At 41.6% G+C, this 17659-nt stretch overlaps 2 protein-coding genes and 1 long non-coding RNA gene across 7 annotated transcripts; 1 reads left to right on the forward strand and 2 right to left on the reverse strand.

Annotated features, from left to right (window-relative positions):
* Positions 1–67: 67 nt before the first annotated feature.
* SRSF10 (serine and arginine rich splicing factor 10) lies at positions 68–10606 on the reverse strand. 5 transcript variants are annotated; one of them, XM_064635104.1, is made up of 7 exons: positions 10393–10604; positions 8334–8440; positions 6561–6662; positions 4944–5106; positions 4596–4649; positions 4314–4415; positions 68–1276 (listed from the first exon to the last, which is right to left on the reverse strand). In XM_064635104.1, exons 1-7 carry the CDS (start codon positions 10455–10457, stop codon positions 1258–1260), a joined length of 612 nt encoding a protein of 203 aa, XP_064491174.1. In that variant the 5' UTR covers positions 10458–10604; the 3' UTR covers positions 68–1257. The 5 variants fall into 5 exon arrangements, with proteins under 5 accessions (XP_064491174.1, XP_064491176.1, XP_064491175.1 ...); XM_064635106.1 differs by lacking the exon at positions 4314–4415 and having other exon boundaries at positions 4596–4646; XM_064635105.1 differs by lacking the exon at positions 4314–4415.
* Positions 10607–10751: 145 nt separating this feature from the next.
* On the forward strand, positions 10752–16657 carry LOC135402198 (uncharacterized). Its single transcript, XR_010425051.1, has 3 exons — positions 10752–11352; positions 12345–12420; positions 15826–16657. It is a non-coding gene; the product is annotated as an uncharacterized LOC135402198 (long non-coding RNA).
* LOC135402195 (fatty acid-binding protein, liver) lies at positions 13907–16700 on the reverse strand. The gene is made up of 4 exons (XM_064635123.1): positions 16566–16700; positions 15332–15504; positions 14979–15068; positions 13907–14017 (listed from the first exon to the last, which is right to left on the reverse strand). The coding sequence occupies exons 1-4, from the start codon at positions 16630–16632 to the stop codon at positions 13967–13969; spliced, it is 381 nt and encodes a 126-aa protein (XP_064491193.1). The 5' UTR covers positions 16633–16700; the 3' UTR covers positions 13907–13966.
* Between the last annotated feature and the right edge of the window lie 959 nt (positions 16701–17659).

The raw sequence follows: 17659 nt of genomic DNA on the forward strand, positions 1-17659 counted from the left end.
AGAACCTGGCGACACTGGGGCTCCATCTCCCACAGACTAATTAATTAAGTCAGAAGGTGCTCTCAAGTTATAGTCAAAACTTGTACATTTTATTCCCAATTCACAGGGTTATTTGCACAGATGGAACACAAAACTCAAGAAGAAAGGATGTGGATGAATAAAACATCAGCATCTTTGATCAAACACACTACAGGGTACAGAGTCTTCCCTTCCTACAATAGTCTCATCAGCAAGAGCATCTTTAGACAAATATTATAGCAATGGACTACAGACTTTTTAAGCAAGTTACAAGATAAATGGAGAAAACCAGCAATTCTCAATGGGTGATTATGTCCTAAAAATGTGTCAATTTATCCCTTTGTATTTCAGAATGTTGGTCTGCACCATCCCTGGCAAAGCCAGCAGCAGCTCCACTGCCCTGCTCCGAGCGCGCTCCGGGCTGTGCCCCCAGACTGGACAGGCAGGAAAAAAGCTCTGCCCGAGCAGAGAGCTCAAAATAACATTGAAACGGAAAAATTCCACTTCCAATAAAACCATGATACTGTACATTAAACATCTTGAAAAGACATAGAAAGGATAACATTGAGCTTTCAGAGACCAGTCTATCAGAGTCCCTAATTAAACACCCAGCTACTTAACCACTAAATTGAAGAGTTTTAATTACCAGTTGGGTGCATGGACTTTAGGTGAAAAAGAAGTTCCAATAGAGCCTTCTATGACTGCTGCCACCCATCGATTTGCTGCAGATACTTTAGAGCACAGCCATTATTTCAGCAGAATATTATTTTTTTTTTTACACACTACTTCAATTCTACAAATTTCGCAGGAATGACAAAAATCTAGTTTACCACAGGAAAAAAAAACGCAATTCCCACCGTTCTTGAGACTCCAAAAGAAAGATGCCTAGACATGATCTTTTGTAGCCTGCAATGTTCTTGCATTCCAGCTGTGCATAACCTGCAGGAAGCTTGCACAAGACAGGCTCCTGCTTTTTTTAGGGCAGGACTAGGATACCTGCATCAAGGAAGGGAGATGTTATCTAGATGGGCTGTGGCTTGACTTGCATGAATGCATAAACATTCCCTGCCCTTTTGGCCACATCCTGCTAACTCGTCCCCAACTGAAAGGCCCACAGAACAGCTTCTTCACAATTTTTCCATGGGAGCAAGAACTAGGACAACATCTTTATTCATGCACTCTTGAAACATCGTGGGTTTGTGTTCGGCTTTTCTGGCTTGTTCATATACACAAGTCAAGTCAAAGTTTAGTCCTACCTCTGGGAGAGAAAGAAAGAACCATCAGAACTGGCAGACACTACATTATACTTGCAATGAACTGGATTTTCAAAACAAAAAAAAAAAAAAAATTAAACTGTGCTATACATAAATGTTGAGGCACACAATATAAGGACATGCTGACACAATAGTAAAGGAATAGTTACTGTTATTCTGCAGTCTCAAATCACTCAGCCTGGGCTCGGAGATGTTCTCCGCCCTCCTCCCACTGATCCAGCTCTAATCCCAGCTGGACTAAGGTAGAGCATGAACGACCTTGCAGGCCCCTGACAGAAACAAACCCTGCTTTCCCCACCACAGTCATGAAGACCCCTTTTAAGCAGGATTTAGTCATGAAGACCACACAGATGAAGCTGAAAAGGGTGGGGGGTTCTGCTGGTAGAAGCAGAAAGCTGCAGGATAATTCACAGCTCAGCTTACACAGTGTAAGAGTGTAACAAACTAATTAAGTTTTTTTCTTTGAGTGGTAGAACCTCCTCCAGTGCCAGGAGGCAGCTCCATCTCTGAATGTCACCAGCAAAGCTTTGTCACCTCCCACAGAACCACTGCTGGTGCCAGTTTTGATATGGCACCTCTAAATTGATAAGGTGACACTATAAATTTGATTCTATTAGCACCTTCAGTTGTAGCTTTTATGTAGTTCATAACCCGGCTAATAAAATCTGAATTATAACCATAGGACAAGTTCATCCAGCAATAATGAAAGTTAATGGTAAATAAAATTCAATATATTAGACTAAAACTTATGCTTATCATTCTCATTTTGTCTCGTACCCCTTTAAAACTGTGAAAAGACATTTATTCAGATATTAAATGATAAATTCCTGCCTTTACTGAAATACCATAGGAAGGATTTTACTCCATAAGGGGTGCATAGCTCTATTCCTAACCATGCTTTGGAGTCAAATTCTAAAGCTACAATAATTCCAGTGGATCAGTATTTCCTTCATTTTTTTATTACAGCATGTTTGCTAAATTTACAGCAAGCAGAAAATAAGCTGGGTCTGTAGTTATTTTGATCAAAACATCGATGTTTTAAAGGTAGTACACAATATTTGTTAAAAAGAACATATAAAAATACCTTTTTAGAAGCCTCTATAAGAAAGGAAATACAAAGTTTAATCCCACAACTTTCCTCTGCTAGAGCTGCACGCTACTGCTACAGTTTTAAATAGACTTTTTGCTGTTTTTTTAAACTATACATCCAGGAAAGTCTACAAAATTAAAGGAACGTGCATATAAATGATTGCATAGCAGAACATGAACATTAACTGCAAACAGTAAAGAAAAAGTTAGAAACACTACCAAACGTACAAAGATTCTACGATCAAACCCCTAAAGCACGTTCCAACACTCCAAAGCCATCTGCACTTCTTTAAAGGCCCTGCTGAAACACTAAAGCCAAACCCTAAAACATTTCTCTAAAAAGGAACTTTTGGAAATCAATGTCTTTATATGCTACGACATCAGACAGCGAGGAACACTAAATGTTTGATGCTGGCTTTTGAAAGTAAATAGAAATAAAAAACAACCAACACCAAAAGCCATTTCCATAACAAAGGATCTTGCCTTCTAGAGAAATACTGGTGAGATTACACACTGGGTTTGTTATTTTTCACATTCATTTTTCTAAAGATACTGTATTAGTGATAAACTACATAGCTAGAGATGCAGCTCTTGTTCATATCCAACTCCAAACGTTTGTTCTGAAGTAAACCAAAATCTTGTAACCAAACCACTATCAATTCTGAGGAAGGAGTGATTCAGACTTGCTTGACCAACTGCTTTTTGCTGTGTAAAAGCAAGCCTGGTTACCCAGGAAGAGAGATGGCTACGGTTTGATACCTATGAATACACCAACTAACCACAGGAGTCATTGGCATAAAAGTTTAGTTCTTATATACTGTACACACACAACTCGAAACAATCTACTTGTATCTAACAGCAGGAAAACTAAGCAATTTTATGGTTAACTGCTCACTAAAATTTAGAATAGATACAAAAACTGCATAAAATGTACATACAACCTAATATTCAGTTGCTCTGCTGAAATCTGAATTTGATTTTCCATTTCCAGGTGGGTTTTTCTCCCCCCTCTCACACCTTTAGTAGCAGCCGGGCCAAAGGCAGTGAAGCCTCTGTCCCGACCCGTCACGACACTGCACAGCCCAACTCTCTCCCCGTGTTGTACATGCAGTGTCAGTACCATCTCTCCAGGGTTAAAGAGAAATCTCCAAAATATCTCTCCAAAGGGCTCCAATTACCACCCTACTGGTGCTGGTGGTGGGCACGGAGAACACCGAAACCTGCCCCGGAGCCACGGGACCAAACTGCCAGGCTGATTGCCCAGCAGCCAGTGTTGCACTACAGCTGTCCAGTTTTCTGTTCTCTCACAAAGTTTAGCGTCAAAAGAACCAGTTAAACAGCTGGTTTAACTGCTCAGCACAAACTGGTACCAATTTCTCTATGGGTGTGACATTTGTAAAAGGACAATGTTGCAAGTTACGATCGATCGACTCATCACCAATATCTAAGCATTAAAAATGCAAATCTTTACAAAAATATACATAGAGACACCACAACCAAATCAGTAGCTGCCCATGACATGTAACCAAGTGGACATTCTCTCTCCCTCTCTCTCTGTCTCTCTCTCTCTCTGTGGCTTCTCAACACTGTTTTAATTTTAACCATTGTGGGCTACAGGGAAAACTGACAAAGAAAATATTTTTTAGCACTGTTGCAACATCATATTCCTGATAATTTAAGTAAACTGAACTGTGTGTAAATGAATCTTACATGCCTAAACCAACATGGAAACACTGTTAGTGGCCACTGGACTTGGGACTAGTCCAAGACCTCGATCTGGATTTTGACCTAGATCTAGAATGTGATCTTGACTGTGATTTGGATCTAGCTGGTTCTTTTTTTCTCGACTCCTTCTCATATCTTGAGCTGGACTTATAGTGTGTTTTAGAATCTGTTTTAGAGGTGCCTCTAGATTTGGTGTGAGATGCAGACCTAGACCGTGATTTAGCCTTCATTTCTTTCTTGGGCTGTGACTTGGATCGTGATCTTGAATTGGACTTAGATCTTGAAAAAGATCGATTGCGGTGTTTGAACCTATCAGAATAAAGGGGAGAGAGGAGATTTGAATGTAAAAACACTATTCTTACACATCTAGTACATCAAAAATTGTTTTACCGTTTTTGCAGGAGAAACTTTTTTTTTTTTTTTTAAACCTATAGTTAAAGGAATACAGTGATCTAGCTTTCAATTCAAAGGGTGTAAAAAGTGTTTTACCTATCATTGTCCGAATGGCTTCTGCTACGACGAGGTCTTCCCGTAGGTCTACTGCTAAAAAGGTACATCAGAAAAAGTAAACGGTGACAAATACCTATGCAGACACACAAATGCTTCATAAATTAATTTTCAAGCTGTGCATTTTTAAATTATTCTCCAGTGAAGCACAGAGCCATTTCATTCACTGTCTCTGATCTGATGCAGCATGCAAGATATGCAACTCCCACAGGTTACTCCCACGACAGAAAAGGATTATTCACAATTTTATAACGATTAAACAGTCAATGTGGTGTTTCTCCTCCAGCAGGCTGCTGTGCAGCTGAGGCCAAACACACACTACACACTTACTTTCTGGGACTATAGGATCTTCTATAGCTGTAATCAAAGGAACGACTCCTCGACCGTCTCCTCTCGTAACTGCGACTCCGGGATCGCCTGTATCTGTCATAGTCATCGTAACGAGAGGAACTGTACAGGTTTCTCCCTTCCTTGGCTTTCATTTGATTTGGTGCTGTAAAAAATAGCAATACATAAGTTGAAAAAGATGCCCTACTTTCCCCCTTAGTGACTAATCCATATATCTGGTGTTTAGCAAACGCTCGTTCGTGATTCTATCAGAGATGTTTAGGAAAGGACACGAGAGGCCACTTTCTGCTGCTTTAACCACTGGACAAAAATTAATGCAGCCTCGTGGGCATTATAAATCTAGGAAAAAAACCAAACAAAAAACCCCTCAAAAACAGTAAGGAAGGACTAATGCTCCATAAAACCAGAACACAGAACTGGCAGAGGTGATTTCAGGCCAGCTGGAAACTGGTATGTCAGGTCAAACCCATGACCGAGACATTCTAACATTCCTGAATTTACCCAATGAGTGAAAGCTAACAGGGAATTAATTAAACACTCATTTTCCTGATTACACAGCACCAGGCATCACACCTGATCCACAGCTTTCTTTAATGATTAAAAGCCAGCTAATATGGAGCATCAGTGGATGCCACACAAAGAGAAGTTTGATTCCAAAAGGACCCCCCAGTAAAACAATGCACATTCAATCTGTAGCTTAGTTATTAAAGTAATTAAGAATGAATGAACTTATTAGTGTTCCATTGTATTTCCTCTAAACAGCACAGCTCTCTTTTCTTTGTATCAAATCCCACTCTCATTCAAACCCAAAGACCATGCTCTAAGTATTTTAAACATCCCACACTGTAACAACCACTGTACTAAATGCCTTTAATTATTATGCTTAAGTGCTGCTGCTTAAAACACTAAGGGAGATTTAGTTAATGTTGTTCAGAAGCTTATTAGAAATCCCAGTGTTTATACACAGGACAGAAACTTGTCCTTTAGAGTGTAAAATTTCCATTGACTTCAATAAAAGTTAATTGTGTGTATTTGAGGGAAAACTGGACAGTCAGGTTGTTTCTCTGAGAGCTGTAACTAAAGATCTTTAAGGTACTTTTATTCCCAAGCAGCACACAAGTATTACAGCCCTGGTTTAGATCAGCAGGTTTGTGCCAGGTTTACCAAGAGCATGTTTTGGTTTTATATAATACCTGTACCTCCCTGCAAATTAAGACTATGTACAGAAAAAACAGATTTAGAAGACCTCAGTTTCTGTTCAGAAAAGCAGGATTCTGTTCCCTGTTGAACTGAGATACCTTGAAATTTACTTTTATCCTGAAACCAAATGGAAATGAACACGTTACCTGAATCCTGGGAATAACAGAGAACTGCACAGAATGGTCCTAAGAATGACTGTGGCAAGTGACTGTTGCACTTAGTTATCTGTTTATAACTAAAACGAGTCATTAATAGTTACTGGATAAAAAGCAAAACATCCACATGCTATTTATATACAAGTCAGAACATATCAGAACAACCAGTAACACATGGAATGCTGTCTGGTGCTAAAATGAAGGGTAAAATCACAGTGTGATGAAACACACACAAGGCACTTACTCTTCCGGTCCCCCTGTGCAAACTGGATTTCTATTTGCCTTCCACAAATCCACTTTCGATCCAAATTATGGAGAGCATCCTCTGCATCACGGACATCTTCGAATGTGGGGAGTGTTAAGGTACTTGGGAATTTGAGCAGTTTACACATTTGGTATTTAAAACAAAAATAAAAGTCAGTTATTTTCTAATTTTACAGGCGGCTTTTTTTCAAGTTCTTTTGTCATGCTACACTAGGCACTAGTGAATTATTTTTTTTAATTAACCACCAGCTGAGAACTCCTGTAATAAAATTAAACTCTCATAATATGACCAGAACTCATCCATCAGCAAGCAGTTGCTATGTGATACTCTAACTTTTCTCTTCTCCCACTTGTACTTATGCAAAGAAAATAAAGGTATCCTTTTCCAAATACACTTATTAATGGTCATTTAGTTCTCTCCACTGCACTGAGTTTATTAAAATTAAACCCTATTCCTAAATTACGTTGGACGTACCAACAGTAAATATCAACGTTAGAACTGGGATAAAGCTTTACCAAAGTGGTTTTAAATTGCTGTGTGTACAGACCTTGCCCAGGCTGAGGTAAGAGCAGACCCTGCCAGCCCTGCACTGTGTCAGGGCCAACGTGCAGGGTCACACACTCATTCTCATGCTGCAATTCGTGCACCTGCTCCAGCTACGGGACCCAAAACAACGAGTTCCCTTCTCCTCGAGGCAACTCAGTTCTCAGCAGCATCAGCTCTGCAGAAGATCAACTGCCCTGCTGTAGCATCTCCCTCGATAAACCCCATTTCATTCAGACCACAGTTACAGGAGCACTCACAAGAGAAATATTACAGGTTTTGTCAATGGACTAAACCAGAATAATTCATCAAATCACTGCTTACATGACAGACAGAAGAAAAACTGTTATTCTGTAGGATACATCAGGTATGACTCCTTTAATCTTGGCCACCATTCAACTTCATCTTGACCTTTAACTCTTTAAGTGCTTGTCAGAAGGACTTGTCATGAGATGCTTGGCCAAAAATGACAGATGGCTTTATCTTTTACTTTGAAAAACAACCTTTTCCCCCTTTTGTAGATAAAGCGAAGCTTTGTCTCCCATTATGGCTTGTCCTTCTTCCAGCTTTTCTTTATTTTTTCTTTTCCCAAACTCTCCCTTCTCTTCAAGCCTGATCCTTAAGAGGTCTTTGGCTTGTCTACTTGCCTTAATTGTTGAACTCTACTCTAAAGGTTCTTTCATGCTTTCTCTTTGGGGTCGCCATTACTGTACAGCTTTACATTCTGAGGCAACAACAGAGGACAGCAAATTAGGGGACAATATTAAAGAGAGAAGTTCACCTAAGTTTTTATACAATCTGATTTTGATCAAGTGATTCCAGTTTCCATTTGTTAAATTAACAATATATTATATTGGAATACCAGCCACATTTTGCTAAGCACAACTTTACTTACACACCAGTGATAATTAAAACGTGGCAGACAATTTTGAGTCAGTGATAAATTTGCATTTAAATCATATAATATTAATTTCAGTGACATAAGCAAGCTTTTATATTACTGGACTTGATTTAAGTTTTGCAAAAAAGGCAAAGAACAATTGAGAGAAGTTAATCTTCAAAAATAACGAAACACCACGACATAAGTAAGACACTTATTAGATACAACACAAAAGTAAACTGCTTTTTCATTTAGATTGGTTACCTCTTACACAAACTTGAATTTCAAACTTCAACACCCCTCACTAATGAGCCATCTGAAGAAAGGATATTGAACATAAGCAAATCCTCTGGGACGGCGAGTGTAGAAGTCAAGTGGAACGTAAACATCAACTATAGGCCCATAACGACCAAACTCACGGCGCAAATCTTCAGACCTGGAACATCACAAACAGCTTATATGGTTTTTTTCACTGTTTAAAGTGTTACGAAACATCCACCAAATTTAAAAAAAATAAAAATAAAAACCTACAATCAGTAAGACCAACTCTGGTTTTTGGAAGCAGCTGGGAGAGGAGGAAAGTAGCAAAACATTGTTTGAGCAATTCAGCGTTGGGGGAACACTGGGATTCTCTGAATCACTCCGGACTTGGGATGCTCAGGATATACCCTGGCAGTTGGAAACAGCCTTCAGCATAACTCAAAGAAGTATCAACTGAGGAGTGATGCACATCAGTTAATTCAAAGCAGGAGGTACCAGCAAAGGTGGGCAGAAAGCGGGGGAAAAAAGGACTGTTAAGAATTATTATTATTATTATTCAAGTACCTCACAGCTCAACAGTCATTTTGCAACACCCAAACATCAATTATAAGATCCAAACAAACATTACAAGAATGAACCAGTCACCCAAACTCATTTGCATAGAATAATCAATACTTACAACCACATCAAACAGAACAGATCTCGAGTGAGCAACTACTCATGCCCTCAGGACAGTTTTTCCAAGGAATTGGCTTTAGAGATCTGGGACAAAACCGTCCAAGTGCAACTATCCCTGGAACAACCACTCTGTCCTCAACAGAGGTTTCTTAATCACATCAGCTTCTTTACATGTATTTTTGTGACATATGAGGACAAAAACCTGTATGAGAAAGACTAATATAATACCATATTTAGAGGGTATAGTGAGTTACTACTGTTTTTTTAGTATTTTTACACTTCTCTTTCTCATCAGTTGCGAAACAAATCTCCACACAGTCAGAGCTGGCAGAAGGGAACCACAACAACCAGCACTGAGACCTCACAATGAAACCATCTCCAGGAACACTGAGCTACCTAATCACAAGCTTATGGTGAAGCCTCAACAGGATCCACATAATTTTAAAGAATTTGGAAGTAATCGTCCTCCTCATCTGTTCTTACAGTAAATTAAACGACTGGAAAGAGAAAATTCATGCAAAAAAAAAAAAAAATTATTTTGAAGCTATTTACACTTTTGATCACAAGGTTCCTAATTCATTCCATTCCACCGTGCCCACGCTGCTGTTATTTGCTGAGCAACTTTGATACAAGTCGTCCAGGCAGAGAGTTGGAAAAGCTGCATTTTGTAGAATTATATCTCGCAAGGGACTTCTATAAAAATTCTACAAAAAATCAACAACACACGAGTGCTCTGACACGGGCACTCCGCACCAAAATGCTCTATAAATGTCCCACAACTGACAACACTAAAGAAACACGATAAACTGCAAAAGAGGAATGGAGAAAATAGCAGCTTACTGAAAACACCTAAATAAGAACCCGTGTGATGCGCACTTCGAGATTATTTTAATTCCCTGTGAGGAGTTCTCTCACTGCACGTTCTTAGTCCTCACGGGGTCTCGCTACAACGCGGTTATAACGGAGAACAAGCGCCGCTTCCCCCGCTCCGTCCTGAGCATGTAACGCAGGAACATTCCACCTGAACCGGCTGCGGTTCCCGCACTAACGGAACCGGCCACGCCAGGCATTTTGGGGCATAAACGCGCTGTTTTCTCACAATCTAACTACAACGCTGCTTTTTCAAGAAGAGCATTCCCAGCTTCAGCGGGGCAACATCCCGCCTGGAATCTCCCGCTCAGCGGCGGGTGCGGGAGTCTCCACTTTCTCGCGGCCCAGCTTTGTTCTGGAAGGCGCTGTTTGGGAAAACGGGATCCTCGTGGAGAAGGCGGGGAACGGGCAGCACCGCAAGGAGCGCAGCGAAATGGACGGCAGGGAGAGAGGAGGGAGGGAGACAGGAATGCGGGGGGAGAGAGAGAGCGGGCCGGGCTCGCCGCGGGGGGACCCCTGCGCGCGCGGCCTAGCGAGCCCGCCAAAGCCTGCGCGAGCCCCCGCTCCGCCCCCACTCACCGGGTGTCGTCGGCCACGTTCCGCACGAAGAGCGAGGTGTTGGGGGGCCGCAGGTAGCGGGACATGTCGGCGTCGGCGGTGAGGGGGAGGAAGGAAGGAAGGAGGGAAGGAGGGAGGGCGGCGCGGCCCGGGCGCGGCGGGAGCGGCTGAGGCGACCTGAGGGGAGCTGCACCGCCCGCCCGCCCGCGCGCCGCCTCTCGCGAGACTTCCCGCGCGCGCGGGGGCTTCCGGCGAGAGCGGAGCGCGGCGCCAAAACCTGCCCCCTCTCCCTCGGTGGGGGCCGCTCCGCGCATGCGCCGAACTCGATCTCCCCCTTCGCCACGAGCGGGAGCGCGCGGTCCCGCGCCTCGGCGCGCGCTGCGCGTGCGCAGTACGTTCCCCGCGCGCCGGGCCACGAGCGCTCGGTTTTCCCGCCGAAAAGGAGGAGAGGTGGGGGTGAGGGCAAGATGGCGGCGGAGCCCACCCGTGAGGGGAGAGGGGGCTCCCGCCTCACGCAGCTGCCTCAGGGCGCCATGGCCCCCTCCTGTGCGCTCATGTGTACTCCTGTGTGCTCCCTGGTGCTCCTGTAATATATGTACTCCTCTGTATACTCCTGTACACCCCTGCACAGCAAACTGAGACTGTGTACTCCAGTGGACTTCTGTGCACTCATGTGTGCTCCTGTAATATGTCCTCCTGTGTACTCCTGCACCACAAACCACAAGCGCTCTTCCCTCACTCTTGAGCCACCTGAGCTCCCCTTGAGCCACTTCCTGAGGCACAAAGAATTGCAGTTCTCTGGCCCCTGTTACCCCCAGTGAGCCCCAGGAGTTTTTACTGTACTGTTGCAAAATGTAGGAGAAATTCTTTGCGAGGAGAGTCATCAGACATTGCAATGGGCTGCCCATCTAGATAGAGGATTCACCATCCCTCGACTTGTTTAAGAGGCTGGATGTGGCACTCAGAGCCATGGTCTAGTAGGTAAGGTGGTGTTAGGTCAGAGGTTGGACTCCACGATCTCAGAGGTCTTTTCCAACCTAGTTAATTCTGTGATTCTGTAATATGTAAAAATTTTTTTAGAAAAGGATGTTCTTTTATGTTTGATCTTCGTATACTTTCATGCCTAATCAGCAAAAAGGGAGATTTAATCTGAAACAGAGCAGCTAACAAGCTCCATGTGTCAAAAAAGCAAATTACTTGTTGGTAGAATTGCCTTGTTAAGGTTTAGGGCTGGACATACTTCAATGATCTCAGACTTAGGGGGAGGTTAACAGAGCTTGGCGAGAAGGATTTACCACTGATAGTGGACACAAGGAATGCTGAATTTATGGGCCACAAGGACATCTGGCAGAACTCCCAAGATAAGGAAGAAACTAATAAAGACAGCAACTGTGCTGAAATCAGATATTATTTCTTACCACCCTCGTGTGACTCACCATATACAGGAGAAGAAATGGCAGATCTGTGACCAAACTGTCATAGGATTTGATGAAGGGTTCAATGAACTGTGTTTGCATTTCATGTGAGGGATTTTCAGCAAACTGCTGCTGGGACTGAAAGACTTGGAGTTGTTGCAGCCCTGATGTCTGCCACTAGTGGATTTTCACTTTTTTTCTTTAATATTCATGAATGAAAACTGGTGGGTGGACACTGCTGTTCATATCCTGGCAATCTCACATTCCGAATTGCACGGGTTTTACAGTTTTTGAATGACAAATGCAGTTCAATCACACACACAGGAGATGTGTGTCAGCTATATACACAACTCTTCCAAAAAAAAAAAAGAGGAGTTCATGGTGGTTATACACTCAGTGGTCTGTTCAGGACTCTGCAGAAAAGAGATGGGGGTCTCTGAATTTTTAGTAGATTAAAATTAAAATGGCTTAATATCAGTTAAAGTTCTAAACAGGATTAGTGTTTTTAGTGTGTAGTATCTACAATCTATAACTTGATAAACCACTTTTGTGTTCCAGTTGTCACTGTTTGAGGTTGAATAGATGTGAGTTTGCCAGGCAGATTGTGTCAAGTGTGCTGGGAATACTTAGGTAGGTACTGAACCAAAATAACCCTTCATGTTTCTTTTCAAAACAAACACACATATACACATTTTGCTTTAATGTCATCAAAGCAAATCCCTGTTGTACTGTAACAAGCTTTAAATGAGTAATGAATGATCTCTGCATTGGTTTAGAGATCAACCCGAAGTGTCTCGTATTTTCCATCCTCCATTTACAGATACAGCATTTGATCAGTGTTCTGTGAAGTTACTGTTGGAAAACCACGTTGTGTGTTTGGTTTCAGGGTGTAGTTTGCAGCAGTTACCCAGCAACTCCCAAACAATGGTGGCGAGCTCTTGGATGGCTTTTTGCAGCACTGGTGCTTTAAAGCAGCCTCCTCCTCCTCCCTGAGTTCTACCAGCCTTGATTTCTCTGCTGTTGATCTTATTTCTGTGCAACTCTCCCATGGAATTTAATTCTGGCTGTAAAAGTCTACTTAGCATTAGAACTGCCTGGGAAGCAAAATGAACACAATGATCCTTTATGCCAGTAACACTCCCCATGAGAACAGCCTTATCCCAGAATAAGAATACACTTCCCAAGTTGCTTGTACCCCATTGTAAGTGTTACTAACTAAAACACAGCCTCCCCCTCACAAACTGCTCTTCTAGCACAGGAACATGTACACTCAGCACTCTTCATTGGAATGGAACGTCTCCATGAGGCTTTGAAATGGCATAATCAGTCCAGGAGCTTTTTTTCATGGAGATCTTACACCCGAGACCAACTCCAAGAAATCTGCAGTGGCTTGTATAAGTATGAAATGGGGCTGCTGATATAATAGTAGGAGCTGATCAGCAGGGAACAGAGAAATGGTTCTAGGCACAGGTCCTGTGCATTTTATACTTCAGTAGAGACACAGAGTCTGAACAAAACAGTCTGGTTTAATTGAGCTTCCCAAACTGGGACCGTGACAAGATCCTGGGAGTTCGTTGCAAACAGAAAGAATTTTTAATTCTCTTTGCTCTTGCAGTGCCTCATTTTTTTGTTAATTGTACTCATATGCAGTTCAGAATAGGAGCAGCCACCCTATTATTACTTTGTAATTGTTAATGACTGTTAAATACATCAGAGCTTTTAAAATACCACTGTTTCCATTCCTGTGACATGTGGTGCAGATCAGCTCCACAAATGTCTGCTTGTTCTTTGCTGGCCAGGTTATAGAGAAAGTGGTTTAGTAGAAGACTAAACTTTATTAGACACAGGAATATGTTTGGTGAGTATGTAAGAAATCAAGAAGCATTTATATAGCTTTTGTCTGCTCCCAGCTATTATTGTGATTAACTGGAACATCATGATTTTTTTGCCCAGGTTTGGTTGTCTGGGAGGCAAAATTTGTCACTCTGAGTACAGAAGGGATCTGTGAGAGCACTCAGGGAAAACAGTCCTATAATAATGGGAAGTGATGCAGGTGTGAAAGGAGAGCAGAAATCATAATTATTTCCTGTACTGTTTTTTCAGATAACAAAGATCACACCTTGTGGAAAGTGCACTTTATTTTAGGTATGTAGAGATATCACAAAAGAGATGGTCTGTCTTTAAACTTTCTTGCTTCTTCTGACCAGTGTTACTCCACCAGATGTTATAGTCTGTAGAAGACAAATATACATAATTTGTTTTCCACTTAGACTTTAGGAAATCTATTTGTAGCTAAGTGACATTTCTGTAATTCATGTATAAATCCATCTTAGTCCACAGGAAAATACAGTCACAACACCTGACTATAAATATAACATTCATACCAGGGAAAAATGTTTACAGTACCAGATCTGAAGACAGAAAATCTAAATATAAATGCCTTCATCAACTCCATTCTGTTGCTATCTTGCTTACTTAATGTTAGAAAAGTAGTTTTCTAACTCAGGTGTTATTATATTCCTTTAGACCTTATACCCTCTAAGACCTGAGGAAATTGTGTGTCCAAACCTTATAACTTTTATGGAATTAGTTGTGCTCCTTGGATCCATCTTTACCCAAGAGGACACTTTGTAGAAGCCCAACGAGCTTCACTGTAGAGCAAAGCTCTTTGTCAGCACTAAATAATTTAGAGCTGAAGAACTCTGAAGAATTGAGGTGGAAGGAGGGCACTGTGAATGTTCAGGTTTGACTCAGCCCTTACTGTCCTTTCAGAGGTGCTGCTGGAGCCAGAGCTGGGGGGACACACTGCTGTGGTAATCCAGGGAATTTATAAGGAGCCTTCCTGCAGCTCAGCAGCTAAAACCCTTCACACTTCTGTGCCTGGAGTTGGCCCCAGGGTAGTAATTAATAAAGGGATTTGTTGAGCAGGATGTGTTAAATACATGGGCAATATCTAAAGGAGAATCATCTGCATTGGTCTTAATAAGACAAATGAATAATAAAGAATACTAATAGTGTCTTCCACTATCTGGTTGGTTTGATATATTTAAATTCTGTACTTGCATGTGTAGGAATTCTGCAAGTAATGTGATTTTGGGGCCAGGATTTTGAGCCTACACTAAGAGCTAATCAACCTGTTTTCCATCAGCATTTTCCCCAATGTTCTTAATTGTGTTATTTTCTAACACTTACCTCCACCATTTCATTTCCTTTCACTTCTTGCTCGTGAGAGAATTTATCTGATTTGCACACAAGCTTCCCGTTGACCAAGTTCACAGTGCACTGTTGGAACACAGATTTTGGAACTCGATTAGAATCAGCACAGGACTAGCAAATAGAAAATAAACCATACTGATGTTTCCTATTCACATCTGCTGATTTAAACGGGAGCCCAGGGCATTGGAATGGGAGTTTTAGAAGACACATTTCTGCTGGTTGAAGGGATAGAAATGTTTGCTAACAGAAATGGTACAAACAAGTTCCACTCGTGCAGAAACTGAAGCCCAGGGGTGAAGAAAGAGGAGCCCCCTTCCTGAATCCTTTACCTTCAGCTTCCTGCCATCCATGGTGGTGATGTCGGCCTCTTTGCCCAGGGTGAAGGAGTTGGTTACAGATTGCTTGGGTGTTTTTGATGTCACAACAAAGTCATTTCCTTTTTGCTGTATTTCCACAACAGGCTTAATGTCTTTGGCCACTTTGATGATGTCATCTGGCAACCCTGTGAAAACAGGCAAAATGGGACTTTTTTCCATTATGGAGCAGTTGTGTTGATAGGAAACAGCAAATTCTTTTCTCCAGTAAAGGCACAAAAGGTACAAACCAATCATAGAAAGTGATGTCCAGGTTAAAAAACAAATCCTGTTGTGGATTCTTCACTCCCCTGTGGGCATTTGGCTCCATTCCTTCTAGTCTGGATAGATTTTGACATTGTGTTTGTTGATGGTGGGTCAGAATATGTGTTGTTTCTGTCAGTAACATCTGGCTACATGAGGACATTTCTCAATAACAAAAACTGTGTGTATTGTTGTTTTCCCAGGAGATTGGAGGTGGATCTGCCTAGACAGAGCTGCAACAGTGTGAGTACCTCAGACTCCCTTATTGAGGTTCCCTGGTGTGATTTGAGGGTGTCACAGTTAACAGGAGAGGGGCTGGTTCAGGCACCATACTGTCAGACTGGGCTCTTCTACTGGAACTGAATTTTACTCTCCTGAATATCCCTTACACCCTCTTAAAAACACCAATGGGAAGGTTTTTTCAGGATTGTCAAGAAGGTAAGTGCATTTTTGTTGAAGTAGCACCTTTCAATCATAACCATGAGTGGATTCCTCACAGATTACTGACCTGTTAATCACTCACAGATCACTAACCAGCTTCACACATGGTAATCACACACAATTCCTGACCAGCTAGCACACAAGTTAATCACTGGTGATTAACTGCAGAAAGGGCCTGAGTACCAGTAGCACTTTGGGCAGCTGAACACGTCATCAACAGCTTATTTCTAGTTGAATGTATTTATAAAGTTATATGTTAATAAATACAAGTTCATTTCTAGCATAGCTCTTCTTTCTCAAGGAACTCATCTAACATCAAAATAGGAATTTGACAGTTATCTGTAGCCCTTCTACATCAATTTTTATGATTCTCAGCTCCTTTTCATGTCCAAATTAGATATAACAGTCTTAACCAGGCAGTGGGAAAAAAAAAAGTCAAAAAACCTGGAAAGCTGTGATGCAAAGTGTGTGGTGCAAATGATGTCAGGAGGAACCAGGCACTTACCCAGAGCTTTGAGAAAGGGCTCGAGGTTCTCCTGAGCGTAGACCTGCCAGGTCCCAGCGAAGGCCATCGTGTGCCACGGGGTGAGGGCTCTCCCTGCCCATTGGGGTGCTATTTATGGAAGGGGACAGGCCAGCCCAAATTGTCAGATGGCTAATTATTAACTGGGAAATAACAATTATTAATCATTTATTTGTTCTTAATGATCATAACCTCTAGTTCGTTCTGCTCTGTGGAAAGCCTTACCTTGACGTTTGGGGTGTTGGGGGTCACTGACCCCACTTCTAATTAGCCATGATTGTTGTAAAGTGGTGCATAGCTTCATTTGTATTTTTTTTAGTTCACAGCTTCTCTCTTTTATACATTTTACTGTGTTTTGAATAGAATTCTTCAGATAAAATGCCATAATTTATGATAGGCTGAGGTAATTACTGTTGCACTGCAGGAACTTCCTAATTATCACAATATTCTCTTGAACCTTAAATGGTGAATAGTGAATTAATAAAATCCACAGCTATTTCTTCCAAAATTGTGGGTCTCCAATTGCTTGAGATCAGGGAAAATCATGTTAGAGTGGGACATCAGTTATGACTCTATCCAGTAGATGTCAGTAATGTGCATCTAAATCTGAATTAAATTCAGTTTATTATTGCTGTTTTTCAACAAGCACTGCATACATAGAGGACAAAAGGTAAAATAAAACATGGAACATTGCTTGGAGAGTGAATGCAAGAAGTAAACACAATGTGTTATTTTTTCTTCTCACCAGCTGCACCAGGAATTCTCACTCATTACAGCCCTCAAATGATATTCCTTGCTGTCTGTGCAGGTGTGACTGTTGATTTTGGAAGGCATTCAATAGATTATGTGTCTTGCAGTTATATTGCTTAATTCAAACAGAGCCTGTATCCCAGGGGTGGGTGACCTCTCTGAGTTCATACCTGTCAGTAATTCTTCTATTTAAATAGAAAACCAACACTGAACTTCTTCTTAGAAATTCTCAACCTCCCTTTTAGTAAGTTTTAAAGAAAATTCACACACAAAGAGCCAGTTTTATAGTTACATTTACAGGATAGAATCCCTGAGTAGCAAGGATG

Source organism: Pseudopipra pipra, chromosome 24 (genome assembly GCF_036250125.1).
Source record: "Pseudopipra pipra isolate bDixPip1 chromosome 24, bDixPip1.hap1, whole genome shotgun sequence".
Taxonomy (NCBI): Eukaryota; Metazoa; Chordata; class Aves; order Passeriformes; family Pipridae; genus Pseudopipra; species Pseudopipra pipra.